This window comes from Labrus mixtus, chromosome 18 (genome assembly GCF_963584025.1).
Source record: "Labrus mixtus chromosome 18, fLabMix1.1, whole genome shotgun sequence".
Classification (NCBI taxonomy): Eukaryota; Metazoa; Chordata; class Actinopteri; order Labriformes; family Labridae; genus Labrus; species Labrus mixtus.
The window spans coordinates 4,715,704-4,730,401 of NC_083629.1; the positions used below are offsets into that span (position 1 = coordinate 4,715,704).

General features: G+C 42.2%; 1 protein-coding gene across 2 annotated transcripts in view; it reads right to left on the minus strand.

The window, feature by feature from the left end:
- Positions 1-9,499: 9,499 nt before the first annotated feature.
- LOC132993441 (peroxidasin) overlaps positions 9,500-14,698 on the minus strand; it is a 64,242-nt gene continuing 59,043 nt past the window's right edge. For both annotated transcript variants that reach the window (XM_061063294.1, XM_061063293.1), the window contains 3 exons: positions 14,460-14,592; positions 13,016-13,129; positions 9,500-12,113 (listed from right to left, as the gene is read on the minus strand). In XM_061063294.1, the coding sequence (XP_060919277.1) occupies positions 11,970-12,113; positions 13,016-13,129; positions 14,460-14,592 (391 nt within the window). In that variant the 3' untranslated portion in view covers positions 9,500-11,969. The remainder of the gene's footprint in view (positions 12,114-13,015; positions 13,130-14,459; positions 14,593-14,698) is intronic.

Here is a 14,698-nt window from a genome sequence, read left to right on the forward strand (position 1 = left end):
TTTGGATGTGGAAATATGATGGAACTTTTTGAATAAAGCCAACCATTCCTCTTTTAGTGACATACTTTAAACAAAACTAAATAAGCCACTGGGTGAACAACTAGTGAACAAGTATTTTTATTTCACACAAAACATGTCATTCATTGAATAAATATAAAGCCAAGATGAACTCAGTCCCGTTGCAATCTAACGCCCGGATGGATGAATGGACAGACGGACGGATGGATGGATGGATGGACGGATGGACAGATGGACGGACAGATGGATGTATGGATGGATGGACAGATGGACAGACAGATGGATGGATGGATGGATGGACAGATGGACGGATGGATGGATGGATGGATGGACAGATGGACAGAGAGATTTGCGGACAGACGGATGACTCATACTGGTTGTGTCTCTGACTAAACAACACAATGTTGAAGATACCGTAGACATGACATCATAAGGAAATGATTTATACTCATATTCACAGAATAAAAAGAAGATTGACTTTCTGACCTGTATTATTCTGACTTTTCCATCCACTGGATGTCCTCAGTGAGCTGTGTTTGGTTTTTGTTTTTTCAGGATGGAAGGGACTGGATCTGTCAGCTCCTCTGTTTCATCCAGTTTGTTCAGAAACCTGAGCAGTTTGTTAGTTGACACTGTTTTAATCCCTTCTCTAATTTGTCTAATCCGCTCAGATTTCTTTGCTTTGTTCTGCTGGTGAACATGAAGACTCATCCTGTTGCATCCGTACTAAAGCTTCTATTTTACACGCCCTTCCTTTGGCTCCATCTCTTTATTTCCACACTAAACGTTCACTTATTCCCTCATATGACACACTCACAGCGATGGACATTAATGCTTTGGACATACCTTCATGCATTCTGAATCTGTGGCCTCTCGTCACATTAGTACACTGTCTGGAATTTGAGAACTTACATTACGCAATTCACATCATTCGATCAATTGATATTTCACTCGAGACCCATTTTAGACACATTTAAAAGCCAGATGTGAACTGCAGTTAAACTCAGCTGAAATCTAGGCAACACTTTTGATACATCTGGACACAAGATTTCACGTCTGAGCAGGGCCTGAGTGGGGATATAGGATAAGACGGAATCAACCACATGTTGCTATTACAAATGACAGATTTGATGGTCTTAATATGTCACAATTATTTGTCAGATTTTTGTAACCTTCTCCGAGGAACAGAAGCAGACTAAATACAATCAAGTCATGCCAACACCTCCTGTTTCCTTGCTCCTTTCGCTTCCCACCAGGAGGGCCTGGCCTCTCCTGTGAGGCTTTACTTGCATTTGCAGGTTTTCCCATTTGCATGATGGCGGTAATGATGCATAACACGAAATGAACTGTAGGGTTATATAATAATAGTTTGCTGTTTTACCACTTCAAGCACCATCTTGTTTGTGACAAATGGTCACAAAAGGAGTTTGTATGACTCTGTGGTGGCATCAGCCCCCCTATACGGAGAGGTCAACTGAAGCAGCAGCATCACAGCTGCAGACAGGAACTGAATGAACACACTGGGGAAGAAGGCCAGCTTTATTCTGGGCTGACCTCTCCATCCTGTGGAGGTGGTGGGAGATAGGAAAGGATGATAGCAAAGCTTAAAAGTTTTTAAAGTTTGTTGCATTGCAGAGTCACTTGAGGGTAACATTTGGAGCGATGTGAGAGCATGAGTTGCTCATCTTTCTAGCAAGATGCTAGCAGGCTATCTGGTCAGAAGTTACGGCATCGTCAGGTGATATATGACCATCCTCTTAACTTCAGAGAGATGACACCCATTTCAATGTGATGGTTTACAGACCCTTCAGCCCTCAGGCTCATTCCAGATATGCCTCTTTCTGTTTCACATGTTACGGACATGCTACAACAAGGTGGCACCATCTTTGGCGCCGCAGTGACTCAGAGGGCTCTCCTTTGAGGGTAAATTTTACTCAAAGCAGATCCTCGGCGCCGTCCACGAGGGGTATTTTTAACCACATGGGAATATATTCATCTACACATCTGGTATTTGATAATGAAGTCACTCTTTTGACTCCTATACCACAATTAGTGTGTGGTTCATTCTCCTACGAGTCATCACTGTTGAAGGCTTTTATTGTAACACTGATATATTGTTCTGCTAGACACTTTATACATCCAGCCTGGGCAGGGATGACTGCTATAAGTATGTGTTTGTTCACCTCTCTCTGTGTGTGTGTGTGTGTGTGTGTTGTTTAGAGACATTCATCAGATGTTGTTTGAAGATTTTCTGCATGTATAGTCTTTTGTCTGACTCGTCCGGACTCTACACTTTAGTTCTGAGGAGTAAACACAACAATGAAAAGAAAATATTGTAAGACAAAATATTAACGTTTAGCCTACACCTTCTTTGGTTTTTCAGCGCTAACATGAACATTTTTCTCGACCATATTTTTACTGTGATGTGTTCCATGTTCAACTGGAGTGTGTAGACATTTTACTGCTGTGTTTTATTTTTTGCATTATTGTCTACTGCATTTGTTTTTTTTAATTCTAGGACGCCTCATGACGCCTCATGATGCAGGCAAAGGGTTGGCCGATGAAACTTCTTAGCCGTTCAGCTACTCGATGTGTTCATATCGGTTAATGTAAATTGTCGCTTTAAAAACAAAAAGACATACAGGAAAAGAGGATTGACCTGGAGAAAGTAGAAGACATCAGCAAACGCTTGTGCTAGCTTGTGTTGCATCCATAAATCACTGTACCTTTTGTGATGTGAGAATAACTTCTACAAAAATAGACTCGTGTTTATCAGAAGAAAATGATGAGCAGAGACCTGAGGCAAATGCTGAATAAGACAATTCTTTAGGTTGTTGTCTGAATGACTCTTTAATCACAGTTAGCCTTAAAGCCCCTATTTTTTAAATGGTATCATAGTTTAGCTCACCTTACATAGAAACCTCTTCCATCAGTGTGTGAATGTGTCGGTGTGACCTGCGGTGTAAAAGTGCTTAGAGTAGTCAGAAGAGTAAAGCATCATGCCATTTACACTCTGTGGGAAAACAATGCTTTTTACATGCTAATGTGATTATGCTTAACTATTAGCTATCACTCATTTGTCATCAAACAAGTTTTTTTAGAGTGAGTACTGGAGGTCCTCTCACCCTGTGGACTGTGAATATGAAGTCTGTGGACCTGGAGCTACATTAGTGTGGTCTGATGGTTCATTGGAAACCTAATAACCACTAAACAGTTGAATTGGAAATGAGGCAAAAACAGCAATAACCTGTGAAGCCTGGAAGAGAGTATGACTTGACTTATTGGTGCAGCTTTTTACAGGCAGTTAGACAGTTCATCATCTTACAGCGCCTGGCACCAGCTGTCTGTTTGAGTTGGCAGAGTGTGGCCCAACAGGCTTCAAAATAGTAAAAGAAGGGTATAAACTCTGTTAATTCATTTATTCAGTCATTCTTCATTGGTTTGACATTCAATGATTAGGTCAAAGAAAACTGAGACGGCTGCAATATGACACGTCTGCAGAAACTTCAGCATCTGTCAACTTAATGCACAATGAGGTAATCAGACTCAGGTGAGACTAATGACACAGGTGAAGACAATCAGGGCGGGGCACACAATCACAAAGGTGGGAAAAACTTAGACAAGACACACCGGGGGCCAAGAACTACAAAAAAAAAACAGGAAACACTAAGGACTCACTCAGGAACAAAACAGTACAACATGGGCAAGAGAGGTTAAATGAGAGACGACACACAAAAGGCATAAAAGAATTAAAAAACAGGAAACACTGAAGACTAGACTAGTGAATCGAAACAATGCCCACACAGGGAATTCAGAAACATGAGGAAGGAAAAAAACAGGAAATACAAAGAACTACCCAAGAATATAATCTGTCTGTCTGTCTGTCTGTCTGTCTGTCTCTCTCTCCATTCGTTCTCTCGTCCATCTGTCCTCTGTCCATCCATCTATACAGTATGCTTCTTGTACTGAGCTAATAGAGGTAAGAGCTACCACAGGCACACAAAACATGTTTTTTGGAGTCAGAAATTAACATAAATAGAAGAAAGTGGAAGTGCTCTTTTTCAAAACTCCTGTGTTTTACCCTAAACTGCACCATAATTTACAAGATGAACATGATGCTGTGTTAAAGAAGACTCAGATCTGCCATATGAGAGCATGAGCTCTTTTAGAAAATGTTACCTGAGGCTAACTTCCTCCTAGACCACATCTTTATTGTCTGACATTAATCCTACAGTGTTGACAGTGTTTGGCTCACAGCTGCAGTTTTGGCTGCTCCGTCCTCAGAGACGTTTCATATAGAGGTGAATTCCCCAGATCAAAACCTCTGTTTACATGTTTTCATTTAGTGTTATATCCAAAGCATCGAGTCATCTGTGTTGGTTTTTGTGAGAAGCTTTTCAGACACCTCAAAGTCAGATTTTCCAACCTCTCAGCCAAGATAATTAACCCAGCCTGAGATACCTTTCATTTAGGATGCTATGAATGTTTTGCAGACAGATAGCTCATTCTGGCACAGTGGTGGCTGTTTTTTTGTTGTTGTTGTTTTTTTGCTTGTGTGCGAGTGAGCATACATTCCTTCAGTGTGTCAGGTTGGCTTCCCCCAAAACTGACCCGTTTCAGTGTGAGAGGAGGAGGAGAGCTGATTAGGGGTCCTGGCAGGGGGATTATCATGCTGGGTCAGACTGTACCCTGCTGGTGTCCTCTGAGGAATGCAGGCCAATCAAAAAGTGAGCCCATCAGTCAGCCAGTCAGCCGCTCGCACACAGACACAACCCATCTGCCCGTCAGGCGTCTCTCAGGGAGGCAGTCATAAGATTAGCTTGACTTTCTATCACCTACACTGTCTCTCTCTCTCTCTCTCACTCTCTCTCTCTCTATCACACACACATTCAGCATGATCATATCTGTGCTGGATGACATTTAAAGATGTTCAACCTCCTCTTATCTGTTGACTTGTTTTGTCTATTTAACAGTGACTGTATTCATGAAAAATTACCAAACCAGGTAATTACACAACTGGGCCAACTGAGAAAAGAGTTTTAGTATTTGAATACGAGGGAGAAAAGTTCCCTGAAGGAGATGGGGGGTCAGATGTAGCACTGGATCTGACGCTGAGTGACAGCCGCGTATAGAATCAGTAAAACATAGAAGTTAGGAGTTGGAAACAAAGAGCTGAGTATGACATCAGGGAGTGGAGAGGGGACAGGAATTAAGGCGTTGAAAACAGTATACACACACCTGCTGCAAGAGGAGACCTCACAGGCTTTAATTGAAATCACAAATGAATCAGAAATACATGTTGAGGTATTGGACAGCCTGAGCAGAGGCAGCTCTAAGTCCAATCATGTTCAAGTCAAATTTAGGCACAGTATTGTCTCTCCTCATCTGAGGGATAAAATCCATTCTACATCTGCACACAGATCATAAATGGTGGTTTTGAGAGGCTGTTGTTACGACCTCCTCCCTGAGCAAACTGAGGCTAAAAACATGGAGATGAAAACAGAGATTTAAGGTTTAAACCCAGAGCTTTATTTACATAAATTCCCCGCAAAAGACTCAAAAGATGAAGAACAAACGGACACAAAGACACACACTCAAAAAAAGGATTCAAATGCAGACTCACACAAAAAGGCAGGTTTATTCAAAGTTAATTCAAAAAGCTCAAGCAAATAAATCCAGAGGAGTATAGGCAAAAGGCTGGGTCAAAAAGGCAGGTAAAGTCATACACACACTGAGGAAACACACTGAGAAAAGATAGGAGGAGGTAACATTGAGGATTTAACAACGGACTGGCAACAGGAGGATTGCACAGAAAATCAGGAGGATGAGAAGACGCAGGTGAGTGTAACCAGGGCGAGGCTGACGCAGAGTGTGAAACATGAGGAGCAGGACCTGGAAGACAAGAGACAAGGGTAAGCTAAAATTAAAAAATAAAACAGGAAATGGCAAACTGTGAAACATAACAAGAAAAGGAATAGAAAAATGAAGTAAATATCTGTACGGAGTGTCACAAAACAAAGACAACAAAAAGGGACCCGAGATGCCGGGCAAAAAAAACACAAAAGGTGTGAAAGTCCTGAGAGCCTTCCGATAAAATTACCTTAGAAATAAACTAACCTGAGAGAAAATAAAAGACTGTAAACAGCCTTTCAGGGGATCTGCTGGTTACAAAAACAATTCAAATCACACTAATAACTAAATAATCTCACACCAAAACTGTTCAGACTGTTTCTGTCTTTTAACTGAGAGGCTGTGAAACCAGCAGATCAAAAACAAAAGAGACTCTCAATGAAAGACAGAGACAGACTACAGAGGATTACAGGTTAAAAGGTGAGTCTTTGTTGCCCCCTCTTTACAAACACCTCAGTGTTGACATCAAATATTCATTAAGTGTTTTGTTCATGATCTTCCTTCAAAAGATTGTCCAGTATCAACTTTCCTTTCAGCTCCGTTCAGGTCCAAAGGGAAACAGAAGAATGTTGAATTTGAGGACATTCTACTTCTTCTCTCATTTTCCATATGGTTTTCACGACTGGAAAATTGTTTTCCAAGATTTTAAAGACGCGTGGGAACATTTTATTAGCTATTGTTGTATCTAAAAAACACAAGAGAGCGTATCCATCCAGGATGACCCTTTTGACATTTTTTGTACAACTACTGTATTCAGTTACCTTCTTGTGCAACTGTCAGGAACAATTTATTATTTTTCTGGGGCTTTTTTTATTATATATTTAGAGACAGGACAGTGGATAAGAGTCAGAAATCAGAGATAGAGAGAGAGAGAGAGAGGACAGAGTGGGGAAAGACATGCAGGAGAGGAACCACAGTTCAGATTCAAAGCTCCCCTTGGAGGACTAAAGCTTCCATGCATGGGGCGTGTAGGCTCAATGTTGTTTTAATAACATTATTTTACTGCTGGTTGATTGCATCTCTTATGATTCTACGCAGGACAAACAATCACCTTCCTCAAGTGGCTTCACACGAACAGTTAGTGCCTGTACAAACACCTGCACTGTAAACTCAGTGGGCTCGTCTGTCAGAGCCAAAAACACTAGCGGGGAGCCATCTCATGACATTTCCCCACCTGCTGGGGGTGACAAGCCGTCGCTGCAGTCCTTTGAGTCCTGGGATGCGAAACCTATTTTTCCCCCAGCAGGACGCCCGCTTCCCTCTCTTTCATCCGCCTCGCTCTGGAAATGAGAATGACGTTCCATTAGCGGGGGGAAGGAATTCTCCACCTTGGACGAGTGAGAGGTGCAACGCAGAGAGCCAATTGCCTAAATGAAATTCCAGCATGTGATGAGTGGGAAGTGAGAGGCTTGATGGGGAGCCAGGTCTGTGCAGCTGCAGGCTTGTCTCCTGAAAAAAAACTACAACCCCCCCCCCCCACCCCCCAATGTTCTGTTTCATTCTGCAGCCTGCTTCAGGATCTGAAAGTTGTGGATGGAGTGGAGCAGGTTTGGTGTTATCTGCTCACATGTGGACACCTACATCACGTCACATAATCAAATCGCCTATCGCTCTCCTAAGTAAACAGAGGATGTTGTATTCAAAGCACAGGCTGTTATCAGTAAGGGAAATCTGTGGCAGATATGGGAACAACCCAGAAGAACTTTGTGTGTGTGTGTGTTCATGGTCGTATCTCACAGGAATAGACATATTACTCTAAAGTAAGGTAGGCCCCTTGTCGTCAGGGTGATAATGTCTTTTCCTGCCCAGCCACGAGATGAAGGCTCTTTTATCTGTGCAGCCACTGGAAACCTAATTTCCTGGTCCAGATTTCTTTCCAGAGGAGTCGGACCACTCACTGCCCAGCTGCCAGCGCTGAGTCTGCAGGGAGACGTGAAGAGGATTGAGGGAGGGACAAGGCGGGGGGGGGGGGGGGGGGGGAGGAACTGGGATGGAGATAAGTGGAAGCAGGGATGAAGGGGAAAGCTTATGTTTTGTCAAGTTTACACTTCTGCTTAAATGTTCATTGGAAAGAAGTTCCAAAGTGACTTCATTTGCATAATTTCAGGTATATAAAAATCTGAATCTGGGTTGTGTGAGTAGCTCATGACCATTAGTCTGAAGCATGCAGAACTCCTCATCATTAAGGCTCCCAGGCCTCTTATATTACTCATATGACAAACATCTTTCCCCCGCAGACTTCACAGCTGCTTTCTGTTTAGATACACGCTTTAGATTGTGTTGTTTCTCATGTGAAAACTTAACCAGCAGCAGATTACCACACAAAGGAGTACAAGACTTGAATTGTGTCTCAATTTATGTTCTGCCCTGCTTACACGTGCATTTTTTTGCATGAATGAGTGTTTTCTCACCAAAAATTGTGGCAAAATGCATCACACTGAACGTTTCCACTTTTTTACTGCAAGCCGATTAGTGGCGCACCAAGCCAAAAGAGCTCAGAACTATCAGGATCATCCAGATACTCCCTAAAAAAGGGATAAGACTTTCCTTCCACCCTGAGAAAGAAAGAAAAAGAATGATTTACATTGAAGTGTGAACATGAACATTAATCTACCTTAAAAAAAAAACTTGTCTGCTGATTTATAGACATCTCTTTAACAAGGTAAGCTAATGGGAAAGCATGCAATTACCTGTTGGCCCAGTTGTGTAATGACGATGAATTAAGAATCCAAACCTGTGTCTCAATTCAGGGACTGCATCCACCAGATTGCGCATCTGAAGACCTATTTCGTCACAACGGTGCATCGAAGGTTGTCCCATATACGGCCAACAAATACGTTTTTCCTCCTTTCTGCTTTCCCTGGCCAACGAATGAGCCATCCGGTGCGCCCCTTGTGACCCGGGATTCATTGCACGGCAATTCAAACATGCAGGAGGACTCTCCTGTGGCCGAGTTATACACTTAGGAAATATAAGGAATTGGTTTTAACTTAATGAAATCACTACCATAGCTAATATTGATAAACAAAAGGGGATTTGATACTTCAATATATCTTAATAATTCTTCTATAATAGTTCCAGTTCTGTTATGGAAGTCATGGTGGCTAGTTCTGGTACAGCTGCCCGCCTTAGTGACCAGTGTGGCGCCTTACACCCCAGAAATAGTGGGGGTGAGGACAGGGACAGCTAGTGATACTGTAGACCAGAAAGCCCTTTTTCAGTTTGACCTGAGTGGTCTATGTAGATTACAAATGGTTCTTCAAATGATTCTACTACAGAATTGAGACAAGTCTGGTGCACTTCCTGAGGGATTGCAAACTCAGGACAAATATAATTGCCAATGGTGGCCATCTTGGGCCCGCTTATCGTCTACGCAGATGACAATGTACTTTCCAGTACTTCAATTCAGCACAGCTATACCTCTCCAAGATGGCAGCCATGTTGACGTATTGCTCCTAGGGACAGCAGCGGCCCAAGCAGGATGTACATGTATGTGATCTCTGCAGACTCGGGTGCAAAAAGAACAGTGTTGTTCTGACGAGACGCTGAGAAGAAGAAGCTCCCACTGTAGTTCAACGGTGGCTTATTGATTTATTTTGACTGTCGAGATGCATACATTACAGTGCAAACCATTCTTTGGCAAACATACAATACAAATGTCATGATAGGTACTTTAATATCCACGTTGACCACTGGTGAAGGGAACAGTGTAGGTAAAACATGTTCAGTCTTGCAGAGCAGTGCATTCCATTGACACTTTTAGGTGGGAATAAAAAAAAGGGAACTATTACAAAAATTAAAAAAGAACAAGGAACTAATAAAACCAATATATGAATATGCTCACAGTGCTTTGACAGCCAAATGTGGGGACATTTGCCAAAGTACACTTAAGCCTTTACACACGCTCATTCATACTCAAAAGTTTATGGAAATATATCAAAATCAGTAAAGCAGACACACATAGTAGGAAGTGAGTAGGAAGTGTACATACATGTGTTGTTGAAGAACTTACAATCAGGAAGTAAACACTGGTTGATGTAGAACCTGTCCCGAACATTTAAACACATGATATGAAACCAATTTACCAGTGCGACTGCCAGCTCCGTGATCCATCTGGAATCTGAACAGAACTTTCCGGAGAGTCTTATTTCTGTTTAGTGACAGATGCTCGCTCAGGACGTTACCACATAAAGAAAACAATGGAAAGGAGCTCTGCAGCTGCTTCGACTGTAATTAGAAGCAAAGCAAAACAGGAAACATAAATGTGACTCATGTAACACTGAAGCGGGCCAGTGCACGGGGTGTAATGAGTGGCATTTGTCTGTGCAGAGACACATGAATCAGGGGAGTAAATCTGCCTCACGACAGCAAGATGGTGGAGCTCTTGCGTTGATTGACACTGTATCCCGATCATCAGAAACCCCTCCCCCTGCCTTACCCTCGCTCCCCCTCTCATATGGCTTCCATTACAGTGGAATGAGGGTCAGAGCTCTGCACACATGCTCCGCTTCAAGACGTCATCCCCGCTCTCAAAAAAATCTTTAACATGAGCAGGGAGTGCATTCCTAAACTGTTTGGAAATGTCCAAACTCTGTACACACATAGACTTAAAGAGGGAAGAGGTGAAAACTAAAAGTGGATCCTCGACAAAGGAATGCATGCAAGCACGTCCTCGTCTACAGTGAAGCGAGAGAGCTGCAGGAGAAGAGAGTTACGGTAACAGTCCTTCAGTTGTGTGCATCCTGTATAATAAAGACTAAACATGAATAAAAACAAGAATCTGTGAGCGGGCCAGAAGGAGAATACTGTTGTGGTAGAGCTAGCAGTACCAAAGGCAAAAATCCTGGCCTCAATACAACATTCATACATAGTTTCATAGATAGACACGTGCTATTATGTTTTTTTTTTTAAGTAACTAAATCATACTTTTGGCTTTACGAGACTGAGGAAAATACTGGGACAACATTACAGTGGTAAAAAAAAAAAAAAAGGGTTAATCTTTCACTGCTTTCTGAAAGCAAAATGAAACTTGAAAAAGGAGCACAAACAGTGCAAGAGCCGGGTTTGAGTCCTGCAATGGGGGAGCGCTGCAACGGCTCCACCTCACTCAAGTTCAGGACACGGCCGGCCGAGACGAGGCACGAGTTGACTTAACAAGTCGTCCGCGGAGAGAGGAGCAGGAATCAGTAGACATCTCTTTTTGCATCACAAACATTTTTTTGTAGGGCTTCACATTATCTTCATATGTAAGCATTTGTATACAAAAAGGGAGGAAAGAAACAAAGAAATACATATTCATAACATGACATCAAGCACCTTGGATTAAAAGATGAAGTACATCTATTAATAAAAAGTCTTTTTTTTTTTTTTTTTTTTAAAGGAAACCCTCCTCTCAGTTGTGATTTATCATAAAAAGGCATATACTGAGTGTATATAGGTTGCTTGGCATACAAAAGACAATACTTTGAAGGTTTGTATTTAGTGATTAATTCATAATAAAAAGGGGAAAAAATAGCACCAGTTTTCGGCATCTCTAACCTGAGAAATTTTGTGAGACAACAAATGGCTGCTGCCTTTTCAGTATTCTTCCCTTTCCTGCTTGTTTACGGCGGCGCGCGGCCCCGCGTTCTGTCACCAAGAGTTATTCGCAGGAGAGCAAACCAGGTGGCTGTTTTACTTCGGGAGCCTCGGTTGACTCCAAGCAAGGAGAGGTTTTGTTCCTCTTGTTTTAAAGTCCGCCTATTCACTCGTCAGTCCATCCCCATGGTTCAGATATAAATCCATTTAGTGATTGGTGGCTGGTTGACAATCCAACCATGCCTCAGGCTGTTTGCCCAGGTGGGCAACGATCCAATGAGAATAATAAGATCTCCCACCCTCCCCTGATCAAAGCAGGAAAAAATACAAAAACAAAACAAAACAAAAAAGTGAGGCTGTTGGGTCTGTGGAGGCTGCTGGTGGCTGTGGATGAGCACACCTTCATGAGTCTCATCCTTCTCTGGATGTCCACAAAAGTGTGTTTGTTCTGGGAGTCCTGAGGGTTATTCATGGTGGGTTTCTGTTTTTTGCTGCGTTGCAACATCTTGATGTGGGAGGCACATCGGGCAGCAGGAACCTTTGAGCATGACGGGCTTTACACACTTCACCGGTGGACAATACTCCTTGAAGCATGTCACCTGAGACTCCTGCAGAGGGGCATAGAAGGGGAGAACTGGTCAATCCTTTTAGATGTGAACAATACAGTGCTTTGTGTGAGAGCGGCCGACTGTCCTGCTCACTCTATCAGAATCAGAATCAGAATCAGAATTGGGGTTTATTGCCAAGTACATTTACACACACAAGGAATTTGACTTGGTGTATTGGTGCTAAACAATTAACAAGGAAATAAAGCAGAACTAGCAACAACTTAAATAATACAGTATAAGAAGATATTACAATATATAAAATAGAATTTAAAAATGTAAGATATAAAAAATAAAAACACAAAATGTACAAAAGGTGCCATGTAGGAGCTGTGTAGTGGACGATGAGAAAAAAAAATCTTAGTGTGTATCTTATATTCTGGCTGCTTAATTTTAGAAATTGTCTCATAACAGGGAGGCATTGAAGGTGCAAGGAAATAAGAAAATAAACCCCAAAAAAAGAAAAGACAGGTGTGTTATCAGGTGTGGGAGGTAAAGAAAGGGTTAAAAAGATCAGAGGAGGCTTGGCTGGGTTATGCTGCCAGCAGTTGGCATTGACAAAGTGAGAGATAAAGAATGAAAGGCAGAGAAGTGGCTGACACACATGAACATGGTGAGGAGACACCGGCGCCAGGTGGAGAGAGATGCCAAGAGGTGCAGGAGGAGGAGATGATATACTGGTCAGGTGCGCCATACGGAGAGAAACTGGGACATTTAAACTGGGCAGACTGCTCATGTTTGAAAGCTTTTGATAAACAGTCTGCGTTCATTGAAACACAGTGAGATAATTGTACATGCCCAGCTTCTCGGAGTGGAGAGAAATGAGTGGATTAAATACAGCGTACATGTGTTTGTGTGGTGTGTAAACCATTCCCAGTGCATATTGATTTAGATGCTGAACATACTCTGCATTCACATGAGGTGCAGGAGTCTTTCTTCCACAGCTCTCCATCTTTGCGCTCACGTCCCTCGCTGTCAGTGCAGTCAGTCTTACTCAGACGGGCCTCAAGTCTTTTAATCTGCAGAGAAACGAGGACAGCCTCATGAGTATTCTGGATATGTAGACATGTCATAAAAGGAACCCTGCATATAAAGACATGTTGATCTTTTTGAGTTTACTCTGGTTTCTTTTACATGTACTGTATGTTGTTTACAAAAAACAGGAAATTTGAAATCATTAATTCATTCGTGGGCGGTCATGATTGTATACACAGCAATGAACTCTGGGTAGTGACGTCAAGTGGCTGCATCATTCTTTTCCCACTAACGCGTTCCCCAGACGAGTTTGTTCCAGTCTGCTGTGTGCTTTTGATTCAGTAACAACAGTTTTACTGTTTTTTAAAGTTTTAAAAGTTTTTTATCAAGTACCACCACACCTTTGTCTTAGTCTGTTATATTATTTCATGTTTTTAAAGGCTATTGAAGGTGAATGGAGCTCTGTGTTTATTTGCATATGAAGTGGGAAAGCATGTCACCAGGTGATCAGTGGAGACATTTGGATATGCCTCCATCTGGACAGGTGTAAACAGCTATACCGTTATGATCAGTCAGGAAACATTGCTGGTAACAGGTATTCAACCTCTCTCAATTTCACACAGAACTCCTGAAAAAACTCCTGATATTTTCAGGTGTAGCTGTATGTGTAAACGCAAACAGCCACATTTTTTACTCTGACTTAATCCAGAGTTACTCCTTCCGGCCCCTTAGTATTTTTTCCGCAGAAAGTCTGAATGAGCCGATGTGAGAACGCAGTATGATGTAACCCGGAGAATAAACCTTGAGCGAGGGAGTGGTGCAATTATTCTAAGCGATCTGTGAACGACCATGGACTGTCAACACTCGACCAGTAAGATCTCAGTGCACGTAATTGAACGGCTGCTTTATGTTTTCTTTTATCCAGTAGCGAGAATGTGAGACCACTGGCTCTTCTCTGAGTTTTAGAGCGAATCACGACTCAATCTGAGCTGCTGCTTTTATATAACCGTCAATGTAGTCAGTGGGCTGAGAAATCAGCATTACCTCTTGAACATTACAACCAAGCGTGTGTATTTAAACCGGTGATGACGGTATTACAAAAATCCCCGTCATAGCAGAACGTAACACCACAGCTGGTGTTAAAACCGGTTTACTGCCCACCTCTACTCTACAGTCAAACCGTTGTCAAACATCCGTTCGGTTTAATTCAGCATCAGAGACGCTCTCTCTGCATTCAACACCTGATTTACAAACACAAACCTGTTAAATGACATGGAGAAAACAAGTCAAAGAGAAATGTCAAGCAGGGGAACAAAGGAAACAAATGTGCGGTGATGAATCTCTCCCTGTTTGACTTCAGATACAAACACTCACCTGCTTTCGTAAACTAGTGATGGTCTTCTGCATGTCGGAGACAAAGTCCTGGAAGTCGCTGTTTGAGGGTTCAGTGCTTTTCCTGGAGGTCACAGTGACATTTTCAGGACTCTTCGCAGCTTCCTCCGCAGGGCTGCAAAGACAACATGTACAAAGTTTAAAAACAGGTACCAAGTGTACTATCTAGAATATCATTTACATGGATATATTTCTATTATTTAATCATGTTTATGTGTTGA